This window comes from Anser brachyrhynchus (genome assembly GCF_964034855.1).
Source record: "Anser brachyrhynchus genome assembly, chromosome: 16".
NCBI classification, from domain to species: Eukaryota; Metazoa; Chordata; class Aves; order Anseriformes; family Anatidae; genus Anser; species Anser brachyrhynchus.
This window is the reverse complement of record NC_137734.1, coordinates 6,883,689-6,906,648: the sequence shown is the minus strand read 5'-3', so window position 1 is coordinate 6,906,648 and position 22,960 is coordinate 6,883,689. Positions and strand designations below refer to the sequence as shown.

The 22,960-nt window shown below is 38.5% G+C and overlaps 1 protein-coding gene across 9 annotated transcripts in view; it reads left to right on the top strand.

Annotated features, from left to right (window-relative positions):
* LOC308178967 (uncharacterized protein) overlaps positions 1-22,960 on the top strand; it is a 308,966-nt gene that overhangs the window by 129,278 nt on the left and 156,728 nt on the right. The window contains exons 3-4 of one of the 9 annotated variants that reach the window (XM_080558283.1): positions 761-873; positions 18,959-19,632. The exons of 3 other annotated variants lie outside the window; for them this stretch is intronic. In XM_080558283.1, coding sequence (XP_080414409.1) covers positions 761-873; positions 18,959-19,076 — 231 coding nt within the window. In that variant the 3' untranslated portion in view covers positions 19,077-19,632. Of the gene's footprint in view, positions 1-760; positions 874-16,561; positions 17,221-18,958; positions 19,633-22,960 lie in introns of those variants that run through there. 5 more of the 9 variants (XR_013940077.1, XM_080558284.1, XR_013940074.1 and 2 more) reach the window with 5 other exon arrangements.

The window sequence follows — 22,960 nt, the reverse complement described above, 5'->3', positions numbered from 1 at the left end:
GCTAGATGGAAGGCATAATTGGTGCTCATGATGGGCAGATCCCATAAAAGGCCAGAGGTTCACAAAATTGCTGTAAAATCACTGGGTTGTAGAGGATTCTATGAGCAGTAAATCTCTGTTTGCTTATATGGTGGAGGCTGAATTCTGCAAGATCCTTTTCAAACCTTGAATGAATAAAGTCATAAGAGATTTTGAAGGACTAAGTTGTGAACCCAAATCATACAAATAAAAGAGCTTAAAGCAAAGCTTGGAGTAGGAAAGAACAAACCCAAATGATCATTTATAATGCAAATGGCCCTGGACTTTCGAGGATTACCATGACTGTGGTCTTCCAGCAGTGGTTTCAGTAGTTAGCAGCTGGGTCACTAGCCTATTAGGACTCAAGCCTGGGAAGCTTTGAATAGCTAGTGCAAAAATACTGGGTCTCCTTGGCCTCCTAAAGCAAACATAGGCTGGCAGCTTGAAAGCCTGCAGCTCAGGGAAGAGAAATGCAGCATGAAACAGAAAGTATTAAACTTTTACTATTGGTAAAAGTGAAATGTTGGTGTGAGAGGAGAGTGGGACCATCAGTTTGTGTATATGTGCCATCATCACCAAAAGTTAATATTTTCCTCAAAGACCTGATTTCTGGAAGACATTATTTCCCATTTGGTTTTGTTTGCCCACCAAGCACCCTGTAGCATTGCGTATCAATAGATGATACTTTACGGCACCTTCTCATTTACTATTTCTGGTGCATGTTCGTGGTGCTCTTCTGCAGAGCAGCCTCCGTAATGTGATGTGGACCACCATGTGCTGGGTGCCTGATTCCCATTCTCCAGATGACCAAACTAAAAACCCCAAGCTTCTTACTGCTCTGGCCAATATGAAGCGGTAAGCATTCATTAAATAAGTTGAATTATACCTTCCCCTGCTCCAGGCTGGGGATCTTGCCATTTGTTTGCACCAACTACAAGGCAAAGGGGAGGAAAAGCTGCTGGGTTTTGTTTCTGTGATAAGTCAGGAAGGAGACTCAAACTGTACAGTACCTGCAGTCCTCCCAGGAGGCTTAGATGTTATGCACAGCTTGAAATGTTTGTAGCCAATGTAGCATTTAAATCTTCAAGTCAATTAAGTGTAATTATTGAATGAAAGGTAATACTTTTCTTCAACAATATGACGGTTAAATTTAAATTGGTTTTTAAATTAGAAGGCGACACCTACTAACTGTCAGTCAATTAGGTGTTTATCTGAAGACTACTGGCACGAAATTCTTTTTCTTTTTAAAATATATATTTATATAACCCATGCATCTTACTGAGGGCTGGAAGAGTTTTCAGTGCTTTCTGCAGAGATGGTAAATACACAGAGCACACATGAATAAATGAAAAATGAAGCAACGGATTTGCTTTCCAGAAAATTTCCGGTTCTATTAGTAGTAATTGATAAAATCTTCCTATTTAGTCTACTCTATTAACTATCAAAATTAAACTTTTAGACTAGTATTTCCAAAAAGTCTTTAATGAAACAAATTGTCCATTTCCCATCTATTTATGGGCCTGGGTTATTTCATCTATAACTGAAATTCTCAGCTTCCTTGCAGCATTTCTACTAGATGATGCCCTCTAAACCTTCGAGAGCTTTGGGCCAATTTTTCGAGCTCAAGGGCACATCACTTGGTTGAAGGTGCAGTTTGACTCCCGGCGTGTGTCGTGCTCTACAGCATCTCACATATTTAGTCGGAGGGATGCTGAGAAGTCTATTCATGCAAAACAAAACAGCAACTTGTTTCCATTTATCAAAAAGCTACAATTTTCCATGGGAAACTATTCTTCCTCCAGCATCTGTAATACACAGATTGCTTAAAACACAATTGCTGGATCATAAAACACAGAAGTTTCATTTGATTAAAAAGCAATTTGAGGTTATAATTTTCATACTCCAAGCTACATTATTAGATCTTCTCAGTGATTGGAATTACAGGCTGTTATTACTTTTAAAAATTAAGTATTTTTTCTCATTTCTTCTTGAGAGGAAACTTGTTTGAGGTCTTTCTGTTTGTGACAGCTAAAGCAGCATAAATTAATAGTTACTGAATGGTTCTTTTTGTAAGCAATTGCTGATAACTTTTATTTTGGCATTTATGGTAGGAAAGGGAAAAACATGATGATGTGCAAAGACATGTCAACACTGGTAATAAACATCTATTCTGAAAGCAATTGACATAACAGTATTAAGATTTCATTTACACAAAGACATCAGGTGACATGGCTGTGTGGGCTTTAAAAGATGTTTTTTTTCCTCAGCTTGAAAGCACTGTCAGTCTCCTCAGACTCTGCGATTCATTCAGCGGTAGGAAGCTGTGGCAAGGAGCAACAGGGTGCTCTCTTGTTTTATAACCATGGGGAATTATTAAGGCTTAGTCGCAACCAGAGACTGAGAGAACAGCTGTTCTTTCCCCCAGAACAGCTTTGCCAAGGTATTTGATGGTGGTGCTGGGTATGAGAGATGGAGCTGTGTCCATCCAGGTGAGCGAGTAGCTCCCATCATCCCAGGCAGCTCCGGCCCTTGTTTGTCACAGCTTATGCTGGGGGGTGCCGGCTTTGCATCACATTGCACGGAGACCTGCAGCCCTTCCCGGCTGTTGGAAATGTGCTGCCCTACCATCACTACACTTAGAAACTATCAGGCAAAAGGATCGGAATTGGAAGTCTGTGCTTAGCCAAATGTTTCTCTATATTAACAAAATTGAGCAGAACTTGTGTTCTAAGTGTTAAAATGGAAAGCCAATGCGCAGCACACAAAGCATCTGTAATGTTAATATTTTGTATGTGAAATTGGTTGCTTGTACATGCAATGCCTGCTGGAAATTTGCAAACTTGAAATGACTATTTTGCATGTAATTGCATGAAAACACAGCAGTAACTGCATGAAAATGCAGACAATTTTGTCCTTTTTTTTTTCAGCCTCTGTCAGAACTGGTATATAAAAGACCTTTTTCCCTTTTCCCTTCCTTTTCCCAACCTTTAATTAGTAACTGTTTCAAAGAAATAAAAATAAAAATAACACACACAAAAACCACAAAGAAAACATGTTGATAGTTGCTATTTTTGCTAGTCTTTTTTTTTTTTCTCTGACCTTCCAAGGAAATTAGCGCGGTACTTCATCACACAAAGGAGAACACTTAAAACAATTATCTCAGAAACATTTCTATTTACTTTCCCTTTTAAAATGTTCAGCCTTTCAGTGTTGTAATTATGTAGACAAATGTTTCTGTTGCTACAGAAGATGAAAAGGAATAGCAAGAGGAGGGGAAGCCCCAAGAACCACACAACCACTTAAATACTTCGGGCATTATGTACACTCTATTCTCGATTCATTGGACTGAGCCCTGCTTTCAGGCACACATCACTAGCTCTGACAAAGACTTTGACTTTGCTCAGATGTTAAGGGCAAAAAATTGCTACCCTGAGCAAATTGGTTTGGTATGCAACAGGCACAGTCACCTGGGAGGATAAGTGGTATAACTGTAACCCTGACCCATACAGCAGCGTTACGTTATTCAGCCATTTAGCTGAATTGGAGAATATCCTGGAGACTGGTTATGCACCAGGAGAGCCAGGTGCTGTGCAAACCAAACACCTTGCTTCATCTAAAAGTGGTCAGGCTCTTCATGTAGCTAGGCCAGAGTGAAAAGTGTTTTGCTTTGTATTTGATAATTTTTTTCTTTTGTTGTTTGTAGTTTTGTTTTGCTTCTGTCTTTATTTCCCCGTGGAAGGGCCCGACAAGCTGTTGTAACCTATTTGCTGGATGGCAAACAAGCATGTGCACAGTGTTTTTCACTGAGAGCAAAAGCAAATATGCAGTGTAGGGAGGGAAATTTCTGACCATCTCCAGCATCCATCGCTCAGCCTGTGCAGACAAACACAGGTCCAGTCCCCTTCCCAGCTACACACTGTGACTATGTTTGGGGTTGGGTAGGATGAAAGTTGTGGAGTGTGCAAGGGAAGAAAGGTGGAGCTGAAACGCCCCTGGTACTTGACAGTGTGGAGAAAAGGAGTGGATGAACTACCCATGAGCTGCCAGTCTCTGTGCTAGAAGCTGCTGAAATAGGGATAGAAGCATAAAAAAGGAGTGGGTTTTTTTGTTTGTTTTCACCCACTCTCTGGGCAATCTAATACTGGAACAAGCTGCCCAGGGATGCTGCAGAATCTCCATCCTTGGAGGTACTCCAAACTTGACCTGAAGTTGGCCTCACTTTGAACAGTGGGATGAGATGACCTTCAGAGATCTGTTCCAAATTAGATTGTTTTGTGATTCCATGAATGGTGTGAAACAACTTCAAACTAAACGAGGTTGCCATGGTAATGGTATTTTCTATTGTTTCCTTACGTACCTGAAAAAGAGCATGTGGCATCCAGATTTGATTCATCTCATCCATAACAGATTACACATGAGGAAGTTTTAGTTGAGGGTTAGAATAAGCCCTCGATCAGAAAAGAGTATTAAAACTCCATTTGCTTTTTGGTTTAGCTGAGCATTCAGCCCCTGTTTCATGGTGTTTTAAATGCTATTATTTGGCTACATTTTTTTTTCTGTGCAGTTGTGCTTAAATAATTTGTAGAGTTTCACTTTCTGGGAAAATTTTGAATTCTAAAGAAGTACTACACAGAGGGCATATCTGGAGGAGGTAGTAACTTGTTGATAAAATACTTTATTGAAGTATTTCTACATCATAAAATGTCATTGACTTAGATAGTGAGCAACTATGCCCTAGTTTTGACTGACAGACAGTATTGCTATTGATTCTGTAATCAGAGCAAAATTACAAAATCTCTGAAGCTTTCTGAACCTAATTAACATGTGTATCTATAGACCAGAATTAGTACAAAAGGTTAATCTTCAGAGCTGTGAACGACTGAAACTAGCTTGATTCCCTGCAATAGATCATGGGAAGTACCAGTGCCGCTTTAAAATTCCATTTAACAATTCATAAAGAAATTCTGTTGTTGCCTGTGAAGTACAATAATAATCATTTAATTACATTTCTAGTATATTAAATTTGAAATTACTTTTCAGTCTCTTTTTGAATGTGTCCTGTAATAACTGGCAATAGTAATACAAACACTTTACTGTGTTCTGTTACAAGCTGTTGTCAGAGATCTTTTGGTGTTCCTTCCAGAGGTAGGGAATTAAACTATCAAAGCACAAAGGTACGCTTGAGTTATTGCTTCAATAGCTGAGTTAATTTTATAGATATTAAACTGCTGATTTTTTTACTGCTAAAAGTGAAGTGGAAATAAAGATGTTTAAAACAATATGATTTTACAGTGGGATATTCTGACTGATGGTCAGAAGTTTTTGCACAAGAAGAATTAGATTGAGAGTGACTGTATTAAAAACAAAACAAAACCAGTAATGGTTACAAACAGGGCTTTCTCAATGGGGATAAAACAAGAGTTATCAGTGCGAAATACTAAATTAAGAGGTTTGGCTCAAGCTTAGTAGGAGTCTGAAGTATTGCTATTTGTGTTTTGAATTCTTCGCTCAAGGATGTGTCAGAGATCTGTCTATGACATTCTGTAGCTGTTTTATCTGACAAAGGGTGAAAATGGCATTAACTGAAGTAAAAATGGGTTTGAAAGTTCCCAGTTGCTGTACATTAGCATTTGGCTTTGAAGTTGGCCTTGCTTTGTGTGGGGGTTTGACCAGATGCCCCCCAGAGATCCCTTCCAATCTAAATTACTCTAATTCTGCATTTTCCATGGGGGAGGAATCTTGGAAGTGACATTTCTAAGGAATATATTTCTTACTCTGGATTGTTAGAGGCTGTCCTAAGAAGATTAGATTGATTTAGAGATTGCAAACTCTTGGAAATGTGCAGACAACTTCTGTATTTGGATTAAGCATACTGCTGCTATTATATCTGATTCTTCGGTGATTATTTGCCTTTGATAGATCTGTTGTCTTTTCTGCTGTCCTTTACGTGTGGAAAAGGCCACCCAATCAGTCTTTTTCATGTCATTTTTGTTGTTGTTGTTGTTGAAGTCCCATGATAATTTGGATTAAAACACAGCAAAAGCACAGACCAAGGAATTCAGTACTCTTGAATCAAATACTATTAAACTGTTGTGGGAAGGAAGAAGAAGAAGAAGGCAGAATTACAGAGCTTGTTCCCCTGCTTGTCTTGCTATCTTCAGTGACTGTCATAAGACATGTAAATTTAATGCTCTAGTCTTTGTCACTGATAAGACTTTTGGACTGTGTATATCTCCTCCATAAGGCAACACTTTTTTTCTGTTCGTTTGTATACTTTGGCGCATGTTGTGTGATATGCAAGGTCATCCAATATAGCATTTTTTGAAAATTCGTTTTGAGTATTAAAGATCTGTCCTCTACTGACAAGCTGCATGAAAAGAAAGGAATTTGTACATGCTAATAAAGTAACAATGAGATTTAGACATGCCCGTAAATTGGACTGCTGATGTTAGATTTTGCCTTACTATGACCATGAGCTAGTCTGTCTCCAGTGAGGTAAATTGTACCAATCAGATTTATATCGTCTGACGATATGGCACAGTTATGACTTATGATACTTTATTCTTTGGTATTTGATTCCCAACAGATAATGTACCTTTAATATAAATATTTGCAATGTGTATCTATCTTTTACTTATTTTTTTGTCAGCTCTATTTTAAAAATTCATAGGACTTTTAGTGTTGGATAACATTTTAAAGAAATAATAAATCTTAGGTGTCGAGAAATAAACAATCTTTGTCAGTTAAGCAGAAATCAGGGAAATAGGAAGGAAACTGACAATCTTGAAAAAAGTTGTAGTGGTTGTAGATCATTGGATGGTGGCCAATGTATTAATACAAGTTCATTCTTAAAAGTTGGTTAGTCCTCTCTTAAAACCAAAATACGTGGGTAACATACAGTGAACCACCAGCAAGTGATGAATGCTTTTATAGTCATTGCTGAAATGTGAGGAGAATGATTTCTCAGAGCTCATAAAGAAGGGATATAAAAAGCAAACAACAATATGTTAGCAGATCTAAGGTATCTAATTCTGGAGATGAAAACAAACAAATGGACAGTCCTGCCACTCTCCCATCCTCTGTACAAAATGGTACTGCCTCCTTGGTTGTCCTAATCCTACCTTTCCTATTTGTTTAAGCTACTTGACGTGTTTCTCATCTCCCTCATTTCAAACCAAGTTGAAAATAGCTCCACTGAGTTATTGAATTTGAAAACAATTTCAGCAGACCATAGTTTCCGGATAAAAACTATTGAAAGGAAGGGTTTGTGGAAAATGGATCATTTAAAAGAGGTCAAGTAGTGAGTTCTGTGAGTGTAAATAGGGATGAATTGTTCTGTTGTTTCTCCCACTAGATGGTTCTGGAGGTTCCCAGTGTTTGTTCTGGTCCTGCAGTCACATCTAGCACAAATTCGCTCCTCCAACAAATTCTGGAATTGTTTTTTGGTTTTGAGGGTGTGTTCTGGCATGGCCTATAGATCAGCCTCAGGAGACGCCACTTGATTTTTTTGTGGGTCCATTTCTAGGGCTACCTCAGGGCTGCCTCTTGGACAGTTTCTCAAACAATTTCTGGGCCTAATTCCAGAGCCATGTCTATGGCCACTATTCTCATATAATATAGAACAGTTTTTAGAACCACCTTTAGACTAATATTTATAGCAATTCTTCAGACTTTGTTAAAATATTTTTTATCTAAACTTCCCGTTTCAGGAATAAAGCTCTTCTGCAGAAGCATACAATGTACAAATTACTTGCATTATGTTACGAATTTGGATTTTTGATATTTCTTACGGTGAATTTCTTTTATTTCATGTGGGATTACACCCATGCATAAAAGGCCAATAAATCAATCATATAAAGAAAGGAATTGGTAGCAAGCTGCTGAAGTAGATGGTAAACTAGAGTCCTCAAATTTAAGAACACCTAGGAAAATTTTACTTATTTATATTCTAAGTGAAATGTCTAGATAATTAGAATAAAATCCTTTGCAGAAAGTTTGGATAGAAATTGTTCTGTAATTGAATTATTTTCTATATTTATATAAAGATTAGTTCTAATTTAAAGCCTAAAGCCTCAGTGCTGTTTGCACATTGGATATAGCATTCCACGCTTTGTGTTCTGCTGAGGTGGCTGCCAGTGACTACACCATACATTGCAAATTCCATCCATTTTACAAAACTCCTATTGTCAAAACAATTCAAACTCTCCTTTGGTAATCAGATAAATGAGACTATAGTAAACTGGCAGCAATTGCTAAATTAATTTGTGAAGCAGTTTTAAGTAACAAATAGGTGGGAGAAAATCACAATCTGATTATAGCTATTGCTGAAGTAAGAAACCGGATTAAATTCATTGGATAAATTATTCATCGTGAATCACTTTCTCTGTACTACAACTAACAACCCAGGGAAAATATACTGTAAAGCTTTGAAGAGAAGCTAGAGCACCTTCTCTTGATTTCTAATAAAAAGTTTTAGATGACTGCAGGTGCATTGGAAGCTTTCTTGAAACTATTCCAATTTCAGTTCAGCATGTCAAAGGCAGCAGAATTGAAGGTTATGGTACAATATTGAAAGATTCACCTGGGAATCAGATCTCTTGATTCTTCTGGCCTTCTACCACTAACTTTGCTTGTGATGTTGGGCAAGTCTACAAATCTTGTTGCTTTTTTTTTTTTTTCCCTAAAAATCAGGAAGACTACAGTACAAAACATATAGGAAATGTTACTGAAGTTCTTAGGAAAGATGAGTTGTGGGTTTCTCAGGAGATGTGAAAATCAAGAAAATGTACTATGGGTTCCTACTCCATGTACTAAAGTCAACCCTGGAGAAGAGGCAGAAGAGAAAGTAAAATGTTCTATGCTTCTCAACATTGCGTGAAAGCTTTTGTTCTACAAGCACTGAGCATGCAGGTCATTCTATTTCAGTTCACATTTTCAGAATTAGCTGTGTGTGTTTTTTGGTTGTTTTTATATAATTCTGAAGGTCAGTTAAGCATTTAAGGCCAGAAAAAGCTTTTAGGACTGAGACCTTGATCTACCCTCTGTAACTGCAAAATTCAAACATACTTTTTCAAATGAATATGTGGGAAAATAATGGGTCATTTTATAAGCTTCCAAATTCTAGTTATGAACTCAGGTAAAAGGTTTCTTTGAAATTTGTTCCATTTGTTCATTGCAGAAGCTGCCCTTGATACTTATTTCCTTCTGTCTGATTTTGGTTTTATCTAAACAAAATGAAAAGTAGTGTGAGGCCAAAGCATACTGATTAATAAAAGCACACATTTTAAAATTAGTCACATCTGACAAGAAATCTGATGAATGCAACCATTTCCCTAACAAGAAAATTAAATCCTATTTTTTTTCTGATTCAAAATACAAATTCACTTTATAATTTATCCCAGGATTTTACCTTTGTATGATAGAGACAGCCATAGAGTAGTTCTTGTGGATAGCTGGCTGATAAGAACTGTATGTTAAAAGAAATGGTGAATAAGATGAAAATTAACATTGAGCTTTACCTTATTTTAGTATCTTAGAGCATTGGATCAAGGATGATACTGAGATGTGGGAATTAAGCTGTCAAAGGAGCTTTTTCTTTCTTTTGTTGCTTTCATCTACAGCTAGTAGAGTAATTATCATCAAATAATGGATTAGCTGGACTTTTGTGGTGTTTTTAAATAGGTAGCTGAGCAAGTATTTTAAAGTTATTCATTTTGTTAGAGAGATGAATTGATAATTTAACAAATATGCATCTGAATAATCTATTTATTAAAGCAATGTGTATTTTTCTGAGACTACTGGAATGATTCATCTGAATAACTCCTACAGCCATGCTACCATGTTATATAGGACAGAATGGTAAACATTTTAGTAAAATAGCTGCTTGCATAGTTTGTGCAAAGAACACTGTAATTACACATGACAATTTAGGAATGATATCTGCAGAAGTCTAAATCTCCTCTCTTTTCTATTGAAGTATCAGCTGCAAAATGTAAGCTCTAATCTAATACTGTGAAAAAGTGAGGTAGTCTTTTCCAGTATTGCGTTCTGTCTGCATGTATAACTGCTAACGGAGGACTAGATCTTCCTCAGTGCATTAGACTGAGTGCCATATCCACAGCTCTTCTGCGAGCATGGCCTGGGCAGGGCCGCATTCTTGGCCCTGATGCCCATGTCACCATCTCCTGTGAGCTTTGCCTGTGGCTTACAGAGTGTTTTCCTTCTATATTTTTAGACCTCAAGCTTGCTTAAGCTGTGATTTGACTGTATCTACTCCTAATTGCATGAACTGTACCTTGTAATTTGTAATCAGGTTACTGTGGAATTTCAGAGTTTAATTTCCCATCTATTTTAAACCACCTGCCTGGAAGCTTCTGATAAAGGCCTTTTTTCTTCTCCTCCATGCATGCAGTTTGTTTCACACGAATTACTGTATGTAAGCGCTGTATGTAAGTATGTAATTTATGAAGTTGATAATGGAATGAATCGTATGTGACCTGCTACCTCTGTTTTCCTCTGAAGATTGCACAGGGTTGTTTACTGCTCTTCAGGGATTCACTGGTTGTAGGTATGGATGCTGGCCTCATATCAGACCAGACTGGACTATCAGCTTTCAGCTGGCCTTTAGGCACTTTCTGGAGTTTTCAAGTTTTGATTTTAGAAAGCAGGCCCTCTCTTTCCTTCTTTCTGTGCCTCTCTGCACACCTGCACAGTGTAAATAGCTGTTGTGTGCAGCATCTGCCTAAACTGCAGCAGCATCGTGGAGCTCCCTGGGGGTGACCCCAGTGTCCACACGGCTGGATATGCTCCCTACTTGCTCCTACGTGTCTTCCTGATGCTAGCAGTCGCTTAAGACTTTTAGGAAGAAAACTGCATCGGTAGAGTCAACTATCTGATTGACCATGAGGCTTTTTAAATCCAATTTTATCACTCTGGTCCCTTGTAATGCAGCTGGAATATAGATGGAAATTTTGCAGAGCACTTTTACTGTAATACTGCCACATACTTTGTCAATTAGATTTCTATTTATTCTTTAGGCATGTATAATGATTATTTTAGATGTTTAAGTAGCATTTGTCTTTGAAAACAAACGAAAGTTCAGTACAACTGTGATTGATACAAGGCAGGTATTCTCACTTCTGGGATTTAAGGAGCAATTCTCAAAGCTTGTCAGAGACTCTCTGGAAGACTACTCTCAGTTGAAGGATCATGTGAAAACAAATTGCTCATGTCTGCTGTCCTGGACCCAAGGTTAATTACTGTAATGTAGAACAGACTGAGGAAAATGTTGTGTACAGATCTCCTCAATTAACCCCTTGTCTAGAAAGGAAACATTCTGCAATAAGCAGTAGACCATCTAGTCATTTAAATAGCAGGTGTCCCATAGCAGTGGAGTGTCAGGAGGGAGTGTGAAATAACCTTCCAAGAAGCACAAGAAGAGAAAGTGGCGAAATTGAGGGTTAACTAAAATTCTGCAGTATAAGACAGATGGGTAATGGAAAATAGCATAGGCCAGATATTTATAGGACAACCTTTGATTTTCTGTGTACAGTTTTGCATACTCAAACACTATTCCTTGCATGTGATTGATTATCTGGGAGTGTATAAAGTCACCTGCCAGCAATAGTTGTCTAAAATGCATCTAAGAGCACCTTAGAGGAATACTCTATCGCAGAGAGTAATTAAACTCTGGAACTAACTGGCAGAGAAATTCATTGAAGGCAGAAATTGGGGCAAATAAATGGATAACAGGCCTGTCAGGAGTTATAACTGATGGTGAAGAAAACCTTCAGAATGAATATTAAGCATAAGAGTTCAGGAATTAGGCCTTCCTCTTCACGCTTGGAGATGGGGCAGATGGGGCAGACTGTCAGAGTGACCAAAGGCTTGTGAGGTTCTATCCAGTATAGCTCCTGTGTGTAACCAGAGGCAGGTCACATCCACTTGGGAAACAGAATATTTATTAAGGGCTGTGTACAATGTTTTTTTCCCTATCATACTAGATGTCCCTTTCTGTACTTTCACATCTGTAGAGTGTAAAATTCTCATTTTGCAGCATTGTAGAAACCCAGACTGAAAATAAGAATAACATTCTTAGTCGCCTGCAGCAGAGGATATAAGGGAAGAAGGAGTTATTATATCTGTTATTGTCAGAGTGACTCGATTGGCAACAATATTGCTTCCGAATTGGTAGTTTTTTGGGTTATCATACCATATCACAGATGATGCTGAACTGCAGAACTGAGGGTTGTTTCTGGGGAGAAGGGAAAAAGAGAGAAAGAAGTTCACTGATGAAAAATGCTTATGATTCCCTTTGCAGGTAACACATCTTCCTTAATAAGGCCAGCATTGGTATTCCAAGAGTGTATTCTTCATTTGTCTGTTTAGCCTTTTACATCGAAACCTCCCTCATTTTTTTAAACACACACACACCATGTGATTCCCTCCTCCGTTCAGCTCAACACTGAAGTTCAGGGAAAAGTGCAGATCTTAAAGCATAGGCTTTAAGCTTGGCTTTCAGATCTTAACAAGCTGAAACAACTAGGCAAATTTTCAAATGCACTTTAGAAGTTTGCTGGTAATTGTATCAGATGAGTGCTTTGAACTTCTGAAAAACAGACAGTGTATTTAGAAGCCTTAGTATTGACCTAAGAGTCAGATTTTGGCAGTCATCTGAGGATTTTTTTTCAACAACTTGTCTTTAGGATATTAATTTGTTTTGGCAGATATGGAGAAAGAAAAATCAACCCTATGAAATTAATAAAGTGTCAATATGCCAATCTACTTTTAATGCTTGCCATTGCCAAAACTCTGTATATAAAGCAGAGAAATTCTTTCAGAATTTCACACTTTTTGTATAAACATTTTGGCAGCATCAAACATTCATATATTGGGATGTTATGAATGGTGAACAGTAGCCCCAAGTATGCCAGCTTCAGGACCTGGAAAACCAGGATTTTTTTTGGTGCCTGTTACGAGGTGAATTGTGCATGCCTTATACACGTGTAGCAACTGGTTTCAGTCACGCAAAGTTTTGTCTGGAAGAGGCACCTGTATCGATGTGAGCAGCAGAGGTAAAGTCTGTACCATCAGAACCTCAGTGTGTATATAACCCACAAGCAAAAATAAGGAGATGACTTACTAAACCCATTTAAGACTTAAGCTTTTACCTTCAGCCTTGGAATATTATTTTTTCAGACTGACAGCCAAATAAAAGCTTGCTGAGATGGGTCAGAACTGTCCCTATGGAGCTGTCCAGCACAGTGGTAGGGACAAGCTAGGCAGCTAGCACGTGTCTCTGCTCCATTAGAGAAAACAAATTTGGCTGTTGAACCTCAGGTCTCTTCACAAGTGACATGTGTGACATTTTCCCTATATTCCTACCAGGCACCGCATTCTTTTCTCTCTTCTGTTTTCACAGAATTCCTCTTGTGCTGGTGGTACTCACAGACCTAGTCCTGGAGGAGGAGGAAAATATTTTTCCACAATAGAAAAGAGACAATCTAGCACCATTTCCTTTATGTATTTGTGATCAAGAGAGGGATGTTTTAGATTGGTCCCCTATGGAAAAGCAAGTGAAGGTTCTTGCGACAGCACTTCGGGATGTCCCTCATGTAAGGGTGTAGGATCTTGCCCCAAAGTATATAGCATGACCTCTGCTGCCTAGTGCCTTAACAGGAACTGTTCTTAAGCTTTCCCTTGGTTTTGTTTTTTTGAGTAAATATGCACAATATGTTGTGGCAAGTGATTTTGTCCATTAGTTTGAAACTTCAGCTGGTTGGTCATGCTGGCTGGAATGGTTTGATTCTAACCAAAATCTATGATAGTAACCAGTGAAAGTATCATGCTTCTAAACTTCCTGAGCTCAAGAAAAATGCTATTAGGTAAGGATATTGCCCAACTTTTAAGCAAAACTTTTTTTTTTTTTGTCTTGTTGAGATAGCAGGCATAACTTCTTTAATCAAAAACTGTCCAGATTAAAGAAGATGATGAGATACGAGTACAGTAGCAGCTATAATGCCTTTCCAGTAATTGTTGGGTACTCAGAGTGACTTCCATGTGAATGATAACAGCAGTTTAACAGTAGATATCTTTGGTCTTCCTCTCCCAGAAAAGCTTCTGTGGCAGTGCTCAGGAACAGATTTCATGTTTTCTCTAAAAAATTTATGTATAGTGCAAGGCAGCTAGTGTAGAAAGTGAGCCTGATATTTCCACTGAAGAAATCAAAATTAATTTAGCTGATGTTTATTTTTGCCTTTTCAAAAATCTTGAAAATCTAGAGCAGGCAGTTTTTTCATATATACAAAATTTGTTATGAGAAAAATCAGAACATTTTCAGAGGAAACTCATTATTTTCCTAGGGAAAAATCATTCTGTTGGAAAGCAATTATCTATCGGGGAGAGAAAAACAGTTTGATGGGAAATTGACCACCTATCAAAAATTGATCAGCTTTGCTAGCCTGGCTGAGAGAAAGAATTAGTTCAAGCAAAATAGGAAGCAGGAAAAGAAGGAGCATAGAGGCAAAGGAGAGATGCTTATCAAGACATTTCATTCCTTATCAGAATCCCTGCTCTGCAACCACTTTACCTAAATAGGTATCAATTTAGTTACAGTGCCTTTCCTCCTGTTTGGGTGACGAAATTTGTGCTGTGACCTGGCTGCAGTGAGACCTCAGCACCTGTGTGCTGCTGTGGGCTGTTGTGCATTTTCTCCATGGTGTTGGAGCCATAGGAAAACACTGAAGTGAGTCAGGATTTTTTTTTTTAACCTCACCTGTCTAAAAATAATAAAACATGGGGTAGGAAATGTTAGATTTGATTGAGTTTCTCAGAAAATTCTGCCGAGCTCAGTCACTTCTTTCAAGCCACTAAATATTGCTGCCATTTATACTTGCCAATGAACAAGGCTCTAGCTGCCAATCCCCAACTAATTTATTGTACCAAAATTTCCTGTTTCAAGAAAGATACACATTTCCTTGAAAGAAATGATTTGTATTTCACACTCTTCTGATTTCTGTCCTTGTTGCTTATATTTGCCTGGTGTGTTTTTCATTTGTTTGTTTTTAATTCAGTAAAGCACAATAACAACGGACTTCGTGGGAAAAGGTTTGTGGAATCCCAAGAAGCGATATAGAGAAAATATATATAGAAACAAAAAAGTTTTATTGCTCAGGGCTTTGACAAACCGGCCTGTTTGCTGATGGGACCAAGCCCTGCCAACTCAGGGTGGCAGCTCCCCTCAGAGAGACACAAGTGGCAATCCTTTCCCTCCTGCAAAAAGCCAGAAGGAACCTAATGTTGAACTTCTGGGAACAAATAGATGGGCAAAAATAGCAAACAGGAAACATGTCAGGTTCTTGTTCCTCGCTTTAGGGATATAGGGGCTTTGTAGAGTGTCATGCTTCAGGGCAGAGCCTGCTCCTTCTGCCTGGAGCTCAACCCCTGCCCTTCTTCAGCAGCGCCCTCCTGTCAGTGCTACTTAAACATGTCTGCAAATCTGCAAAGAACCCAAGAGCTCCCGTTTGGGCAGGGCGATTTCTAACGTTGCCAAGTGCACAAGTCAGAGGCAAAACTACTTAATGTCAGCATGCTGTGGAGTCTTCCCTAATGAATCCCCCTCCTCTTCAAATTAACCTTAAATGAAACAAGTAACATATTTTGCAGATGGATCGTTAGTGGTGTTATCTGGCACACAGGAGTCTGATATTGTATTTCCTCACCATTTCAATTGGAATTACACAAAGCTGTAGCACAGAAAGAAAAATTAAGCCATTGGCACCAACAGCATCTACATATCACAGCCAGCAATTGAACCAGAGCCATTGCTGTTGTTTTGCTTCAGTCGTGTCCCTGAAACATCCCCTGCTCACTTCCTATCTGCTTACTTGAGAAAAGCAGCAGTTCTTGCATAGCAAAGGAGTGGCAGAAGGAATTAAACAGGTGTTAGCATTAACTTCACCTTTTCTTCTGTTCTGACTGGATAGCACAAACAGTTGCAGCACGTGGAGGCGATATTTGAGCCAGCCTGGATGGAGCTGGTTTGAATGCCAAGAAGCACGAAGACAGCAGCAAGGGACTGCTGCCCAAAGAAATACCCCGTGCTCCTCCTGCATTTAAATATTAAGAAACTAATTTTGTTGCTGGCAGGCATAGTTCCTTGGGACAAGCTGTGGCAGGGACCAGTTGACAGTTTGAGTGTTGTGGAGAGGTGACGAGCTGCTCAGAACTGGCAAGAGGTTTCCAAAAAAGCTCAGCTGTTATTTAGAGACCCAGACACCTGGCAGGTGGGCACGTGGCACACAGTGGGAATTGTTTGGAACGGTCCACCTTGGTGATGAAAGCCTTTTTTTTTTTTTTCTTCAGTTGCTTTTCAGCCTTTATTTTTGCCAGTAGAAAACAAGGTGCAGCACAAGTGAGGAGGACTTCATGCTCGCTGTGCTGCCTCTGTCTGCATTCTGTTTGTGCTCTTTGCAACAGCTAAAGTTACATGTCGAGAACAACAGAAAATTAAAACTGCACCAAGTGAAAGCTGAAAACACTCCCAAAAGTTTCGTTAGTGCCAGGAAAAATGAAGCACTTCTATCAATCTATTAAAAAAGATAAAAGGTTATTTTTGGAAAAAAAAAAAAAGAAAAAAATGACTCCTTTGTCCATTAATGAAGAAGTGAACATTGCCAATAAGAATGTGCGTGTTGTTCAGAAAAGGAATATGGGATGATGTTGCTTCTCTGGAAACAAAAATCAGTGTCTGGAGGCAGGAACAGGGGAAAAAGCCTTTGAACCGAGAGGGGGAGGACAAACTGGTATGTCATGAAATGAAATCAAAGGTATACTTGCAGGAAGGAAGAGGAGTGCACCAAGGAGAAAAGAAACCCACACAATTGAAAGGAAAATAGCATGGTACAGAAAGTCAGGGAGAGACATTGACACTTGCAGATGCATTTCTGCCCAGGAGCTGCACTCGTCTCTTTAAAATGTCAAAAGCAGGTGTTTCCTTTTGAAATGTGAGCTAATGTGGGCATTCAGCACAATCTCTCCCAGGTGCTAGAACAGTATGGGGCTCGTTTTTTCTGAAGTAATTATTGCTGAATATATTGTGCAGCCACTGCACCTGCCAGGTTAGAAGGTCCATGCTTAAAAGAGAAAGGATGGATATGTTGGTAGCACCAGGAGAAAATTTTCTGCAGGAACTTCTAAAAAATTGTAAGTCCTTTCTTATTTATATGTTTAAAATTGGGACTATAGACACACAAAAAATGTAGTCACCAAATATGCCTGTTTCCAAATGTGTTTATGAATACAATAAACAAAGTAAGAGAGATACAAACCCACACTTTTAAAAAGAGATTAAAATGAACCCATGAAGAACATTGTCATCATAACTCAGCAAGGAATCGTATTTTCCTCTAGGTGCAAGAGAGTTCAAGTCCTTTATTGGAAGAGAGGGTGAGGGTTGGTTTTGGTTACGTATTGTGCAGGGATTAACATTCTGATTTACGCCCAGGCATCAGAACTTGGGTAACTTTAAGATATGTATGTCTTTGAAAGTAAAAAGGAAACAGATCCTTAACATTCTTGTGGGGTCTTCTTTATCCCCACGCATGCTGTATGATGTCTGATACCGTCTGGTGAAAATATGCTACTAGCTCAGAACAGTACATAGCCATTTGTTTGTGTGCGTGTGTAAGTTGGTACTTGTTGAACTTGCATTCCTCCAGTGAAAATGACTCACCACAGAGCAGGAAAATGAATAATTACCTTATAGGTATTGTTCATTAGAGATGCCCTAATAAAATGAATTTTTTCAGATGTAATTAGGCTAGGCCCATTTGGAAAGGGAATTCTAAAGGTCTCCCAGAACAAGGAATGGTGAGAGTTTGGGGTGATTTTATTTTATTTTATTTTATTTATTTATTTTGTTACCTCTAACTGCAGTCTATATTACTGTGACCTTATTAGTTTTGATGTTTGGAGTCCATACAGATTTGATTTGACCTTCTAGTTAGGTGAAAGATGAGGAAAAATGAGTTCCAGATACACCAGTTTTGTAGAATTCAGAATCTACTTGTTGCTCTACCCTGTGCACTGAGATCAAAATTGGGAGGAGCAGTTATGTGACTGTATTTGGAATGAATTATATTCCACAATATATTTCCTATATATGGAAAATATACATTAAAACAGATTTGGCCCCGAAGAAGATCGTATACCAATGAGAATCCTTCCCTGTTCAAATCAAAGCTCTCTAAATAGGAGGACAGGGTATCTGAGCAGAGCGGTAACACGACTGCCATGGGAGTACTTGTGCAGACAGGGTTATTCAGTAAGATTCCCAACTTTGACACATTTCTGTTTGATCTATGCCGTGGTGCAAGTAGAGAACTACACGGTATTTTTGGAGCTACTTTTCAAAGTAGATTTGGTTGAGAATCTTTGTAATTCATTTCCCCATTTAACTCTGTGTGGTTTCATGGATCATCTAGTCCCCTAATTCCCCATCTGATTTGGGTCCGTGGTTCTCTGCTTGCACCCAGCAGCAGGGACCTTACGCTAGAGGACGGGTGTCTGCTGTACGTCGCTGTGCTACACGAGAGGTATCATAGCAACACGTTGCAGGCACTGTGATTTCCAGATTACAGATGGTGCAGGCATGCAACAGGTAGTTTTAATTAGCAGTGTAGCTGCGGCAATACAGAGCTCGGGATCTGGGCAACTTCAGAGTACTCCCCCATAAGCTGGTTTCTGCGATGGTCATCACCCCATCAGCTGGTGTTCATTTAAAGTTATCTCAGGTACATCCGTCTAGGCTGCAGTCATAGCAGCTGGTGCAGTGCAGACATTTAGCTCAAAGCTATAGGGAGTTTTTCTTTGAAAATAATTACCAATAAAAAAAAAATCTTCACACTGCAATGATCTAGCAGCATGTGTTGTTCCTCAACAGCCCTGAAAAGCCACGGTGCTGCTGCACGACCCAAAGCAACGATAACGTCCTTGTGCCGTCTCACAAACAGAGCGAGGTCTGGAAGCCAGGATGCCTCTGGGCTTCTTCACCCTGTTAATGCTTTGTTTGACCTTGGACAATTCACTGCAGGTTGCCTCTAACTAATAATACATACACAGTAATATTCTGATACAGATTTCAACACCTGATTAAATGTTTTAAAGCTGTACAAAAATCTTGCAAAAATAGTAATACAGCTCTTATTGTTACATCTCTGATTTGGATTAACACTTGATTATTATTACTCCCATTCAACCTTATTTAGAGTTTTCATCTGTTCTGCTCACTATTTTGGATATTTTTTTAATGCTAGATATTTTATATGATTTTTAATAGCTTTAGTAAGCTGACTCCTACCCCGTTTGTATATTCATGCCATTTGTATAACTAGCTTTCAGCACAAGTTAAACTCTTCTCCCACCCAAAAAAGAATGGACCAAATCATCCACACGATTCAGATTTAATAATCACAAACTGTTTAGCTTACGAATGTTTCATACTGCCTCGCTTTCACAAGAATGCAGATATGCTGCATGTCTATATTATTGGATTATGCAGCTAACAATGGAAAACATATGTTCTATGTAGTTTTTCTTAACAACTTGCTGAAGTGAGAACACCTGCTATGGTTAGAAATCAGATGCAAAGGAATTGTTTCCTTCTATTATTTGCACTCTTGAAATTTTAAGTTGCACCCGAACTATACTCATGTTTTTAACATTAACATTTAACAATACATTTTAAAATGCTTTAAAGATTTATTTTTTAATGCGAATATATTTGTTTCTATTTGTGGTAAAAATACACTGCATGTCTCAAAGAGCTATGTGGGCAGCATTCAGAAATGAAAGCTGTATGTGGCAGTTGCAATATTTTGCTATCTTCCAACTTTTTAGTTGCTGTTCATCTTGTCTAAACCAGGGGTGAGTTATTGGCAGCACCTTGAAAGCAATATTCCATTAATTGATAGATAGGAAACTTTGCTTATGGCTATTGTGTTAACAGAGGGCTGTGCATCAATGTGAACATGACATGGGTTCATTGTTTGCATGGAAATGGAAGTGGATCCATTTAGAAGTGAGCCTACTTCTAAATTGCAGTAACAATCTGAACTTTCAGCCGTAAACTAAACTTTTTTTTTTTTTTTAATCTCAAGAATCTAACCTAGGTTCTAAGAAAAAGGGTTACTGTCTGTGCCATACGGTTAGCAAGGTATGAGGCGTTTTCTGAATAGTCATGGTCAAAATAAATTTATTTGCATTTTTTGTAGCTCTTTCAACCTTGCTAAAACAATGTGTTTGAATTTCTGTTCATGCTCCGTAATCACAAAAGGCATTGTTGCAGCAAATTGTGTATGCATATACTTAAATCCCAGAGATACTGGAAAGATACAGCATGCACATGAAAATTATGAGGATGATTGGTGAACCGGGAACAAAATGATTAATTTGCTAAAGTAAAATAAAACCAAGTATTCAGAGCAGGTTTTAGGTGGGGAGTTTAGGTGGTTAATTGTCAGGCCCATCTTACTTTGTGAGAAACAGTTTACAAAAGTACTGTCAAGTACAATAGTTAGTAAGAAACCCATTATCAGGTATAATATCTCAAATGGGGAGAACCTTTGATGGTATCCTGCTGCTGGCATCTGGAGTGCTTATGCTACAAGCAGAAATGCTGTTATCACAGGGGGAATTTGTGTCTGTGTGTTACCAAAAAACGGCAGAATGCAAACATGTCATGTACTCTGGGTTAATACTTGAGTGCTCTGAAGAAACAGGGAAAGAACTAGGAAAAAAACTTCCTAACCTTTAATTGTAGGGGGAAAAAATGTTTTCAGATGATATCTTCTTAGAACCTCCGTGGATTAATTTTGAATATAATGCCTTGATGCATTTCTTCTAAGGATGGGATGCTTTGCACAATGTTTTTTGGTCCAATGAACTGCATCTACGGTTGATTGAGAAGATGGGTGAAGCAGAAAAGGGAGTTGATAAACCAGATCATGTAAAATTGAATGGCCGTGCTGGATACCTAACCCAGCTTGATGTAGCCCAGTGCAAAAATCTTCTCCTGTCCTCTTCTGATTCCCATCAGACCTTCAACTTTCTCTTTAGGCCTGTTGCCTTCTCTCTCAATGAAACTTAAGGAAGTGACATTGCAGAAAAGATTGGGAGCTCTATGAGGAGGCATCCTATCAATTTGGCACTGGTCCTGCCCCTTCCCTGCAGACCCTGCCAGCCTCAGCAGCACCCATGCCTGGGCAGACCAGTCATCGAGTCAGCACCTGGGCAGATTGACCTGTGCTGCTAAAGCTGATTTGCATCTGCTTGCTTGCTGCTCTAGTTTCAGAGGTTCTTTGATGAGCTTGTTCTGTCCAGGAAACCTTTAGCTGGCAGTGACAAACTCAGAGAAGGCAGGGAGAGAGTATTCTACCAAAAATGATGGGAATAGGTTATTTTATATCAATTACAAAACCAGTATCATTACTATGGCTAGTGATGACACATACTGAGATACAATTAAATATAATAACATATTGCTCATGCTTTGCATGAGCCAATATGACTCTTGGCATCGCTTAAACAGTATTTCTGGCAATAAGCAGTGCCGGGAGGTTATGCATGGTTAAATACCTTTCATGAACAGAGCAATCTTCTAGGATAATGACAATAATGAACTGATTTCAATGTAGAGAAAATTCAATAAAACTGATTAAATACAGATTGCCAGACTGTTTTCTGGTTTACAACTGGGCAATGCTTTAACAGTGCCAAATGTGTTTTGTTTTTCCCTGTTACAAAATGACATGAAATCTGCTACTAATTTTGTTAGGATGAAAAGCGCTCCAAATAAAAAAATTGCTGTTCTCCTCAAGCCACTTCTGCCCTATGCCTCAGGAAAGTATTTTCATGTAGTAAAAAATATTGGTAGTTCATGACTGAAAACTTTTTTTTTTCTGTTTTTCTGTTTGTCTTGGGGAGGAGAAACAGTGCAAGCTACAACCAGTAATTGTTTTTTAAAAGCAAACTTTGATACGTAGATTTGGGACATGCTTAGACTGGTCAGCAGTTAGTGGGATTGTTCCTCTACAAAAGAGAGGCACAAAGTCCATAAAGATGGGTTGTTCTATTTCTCCCATACATAATTCCAACTGTTAGTCCAAACTACTTGGCCAAGTTCTCCAGATTCGTGTATGTGTATGTTCAGTGCCCTTCGATTCTGGATTTAGTCTGAATCCAAGATTTAAAAAAAAATTTTTTTTTCTGCCAAAATTTTTAGCTTCCTCTTGGGTTTCCCTTTGCTTTAGATATCCTTTTCATCAGTGTGAATCTGAGGTGGTACATATGTCTAATAAGAAGTATGTTGTTTTCATGTTTTTATCAATGTGATATCATGTGGTAAGGGATGTTCAGAAGATTCAGAAATTATGCTATCAACAAACAGAATCAAAATCTACAGGAACTCATTGGGTGGGGGGAAGCCCTTATTTTCTCTAAAGGCAAAACACCAACTTCCTGCTTCTGCCCATGCCTTTATTTCCCATTTTCTTGCTACTTACTACAAGAACAGGCAGCAGGACCTTAGGTGTTTAAGTCTCAGCTTGTATGTAAGCTTTAAGTTGGTGATTGGAATGTAAAATTCAATCTCTATTTTAACGCCACTGGCACCAGTGAAATGTAATTAAATTTTTCTTCACTGGATTTTTATTAAGGACAGTTATTGCTCCTGAGTTTTACTGAAAAAGCAGACAACATCAGAAAGGCTTCAAAGACCATGATGAACAGACAGGCACACAAAGAAAAACAAGTTCTGAAGAGTTCCCTAAAATGATCAGATAGAGAAGAACAGGCAGGGAATCAATTAATAGTAATTATGACATTATTTAATTATCGATTTTTATCATTAATGTCATCATCCACCTCATATATTTAATTAAAACTT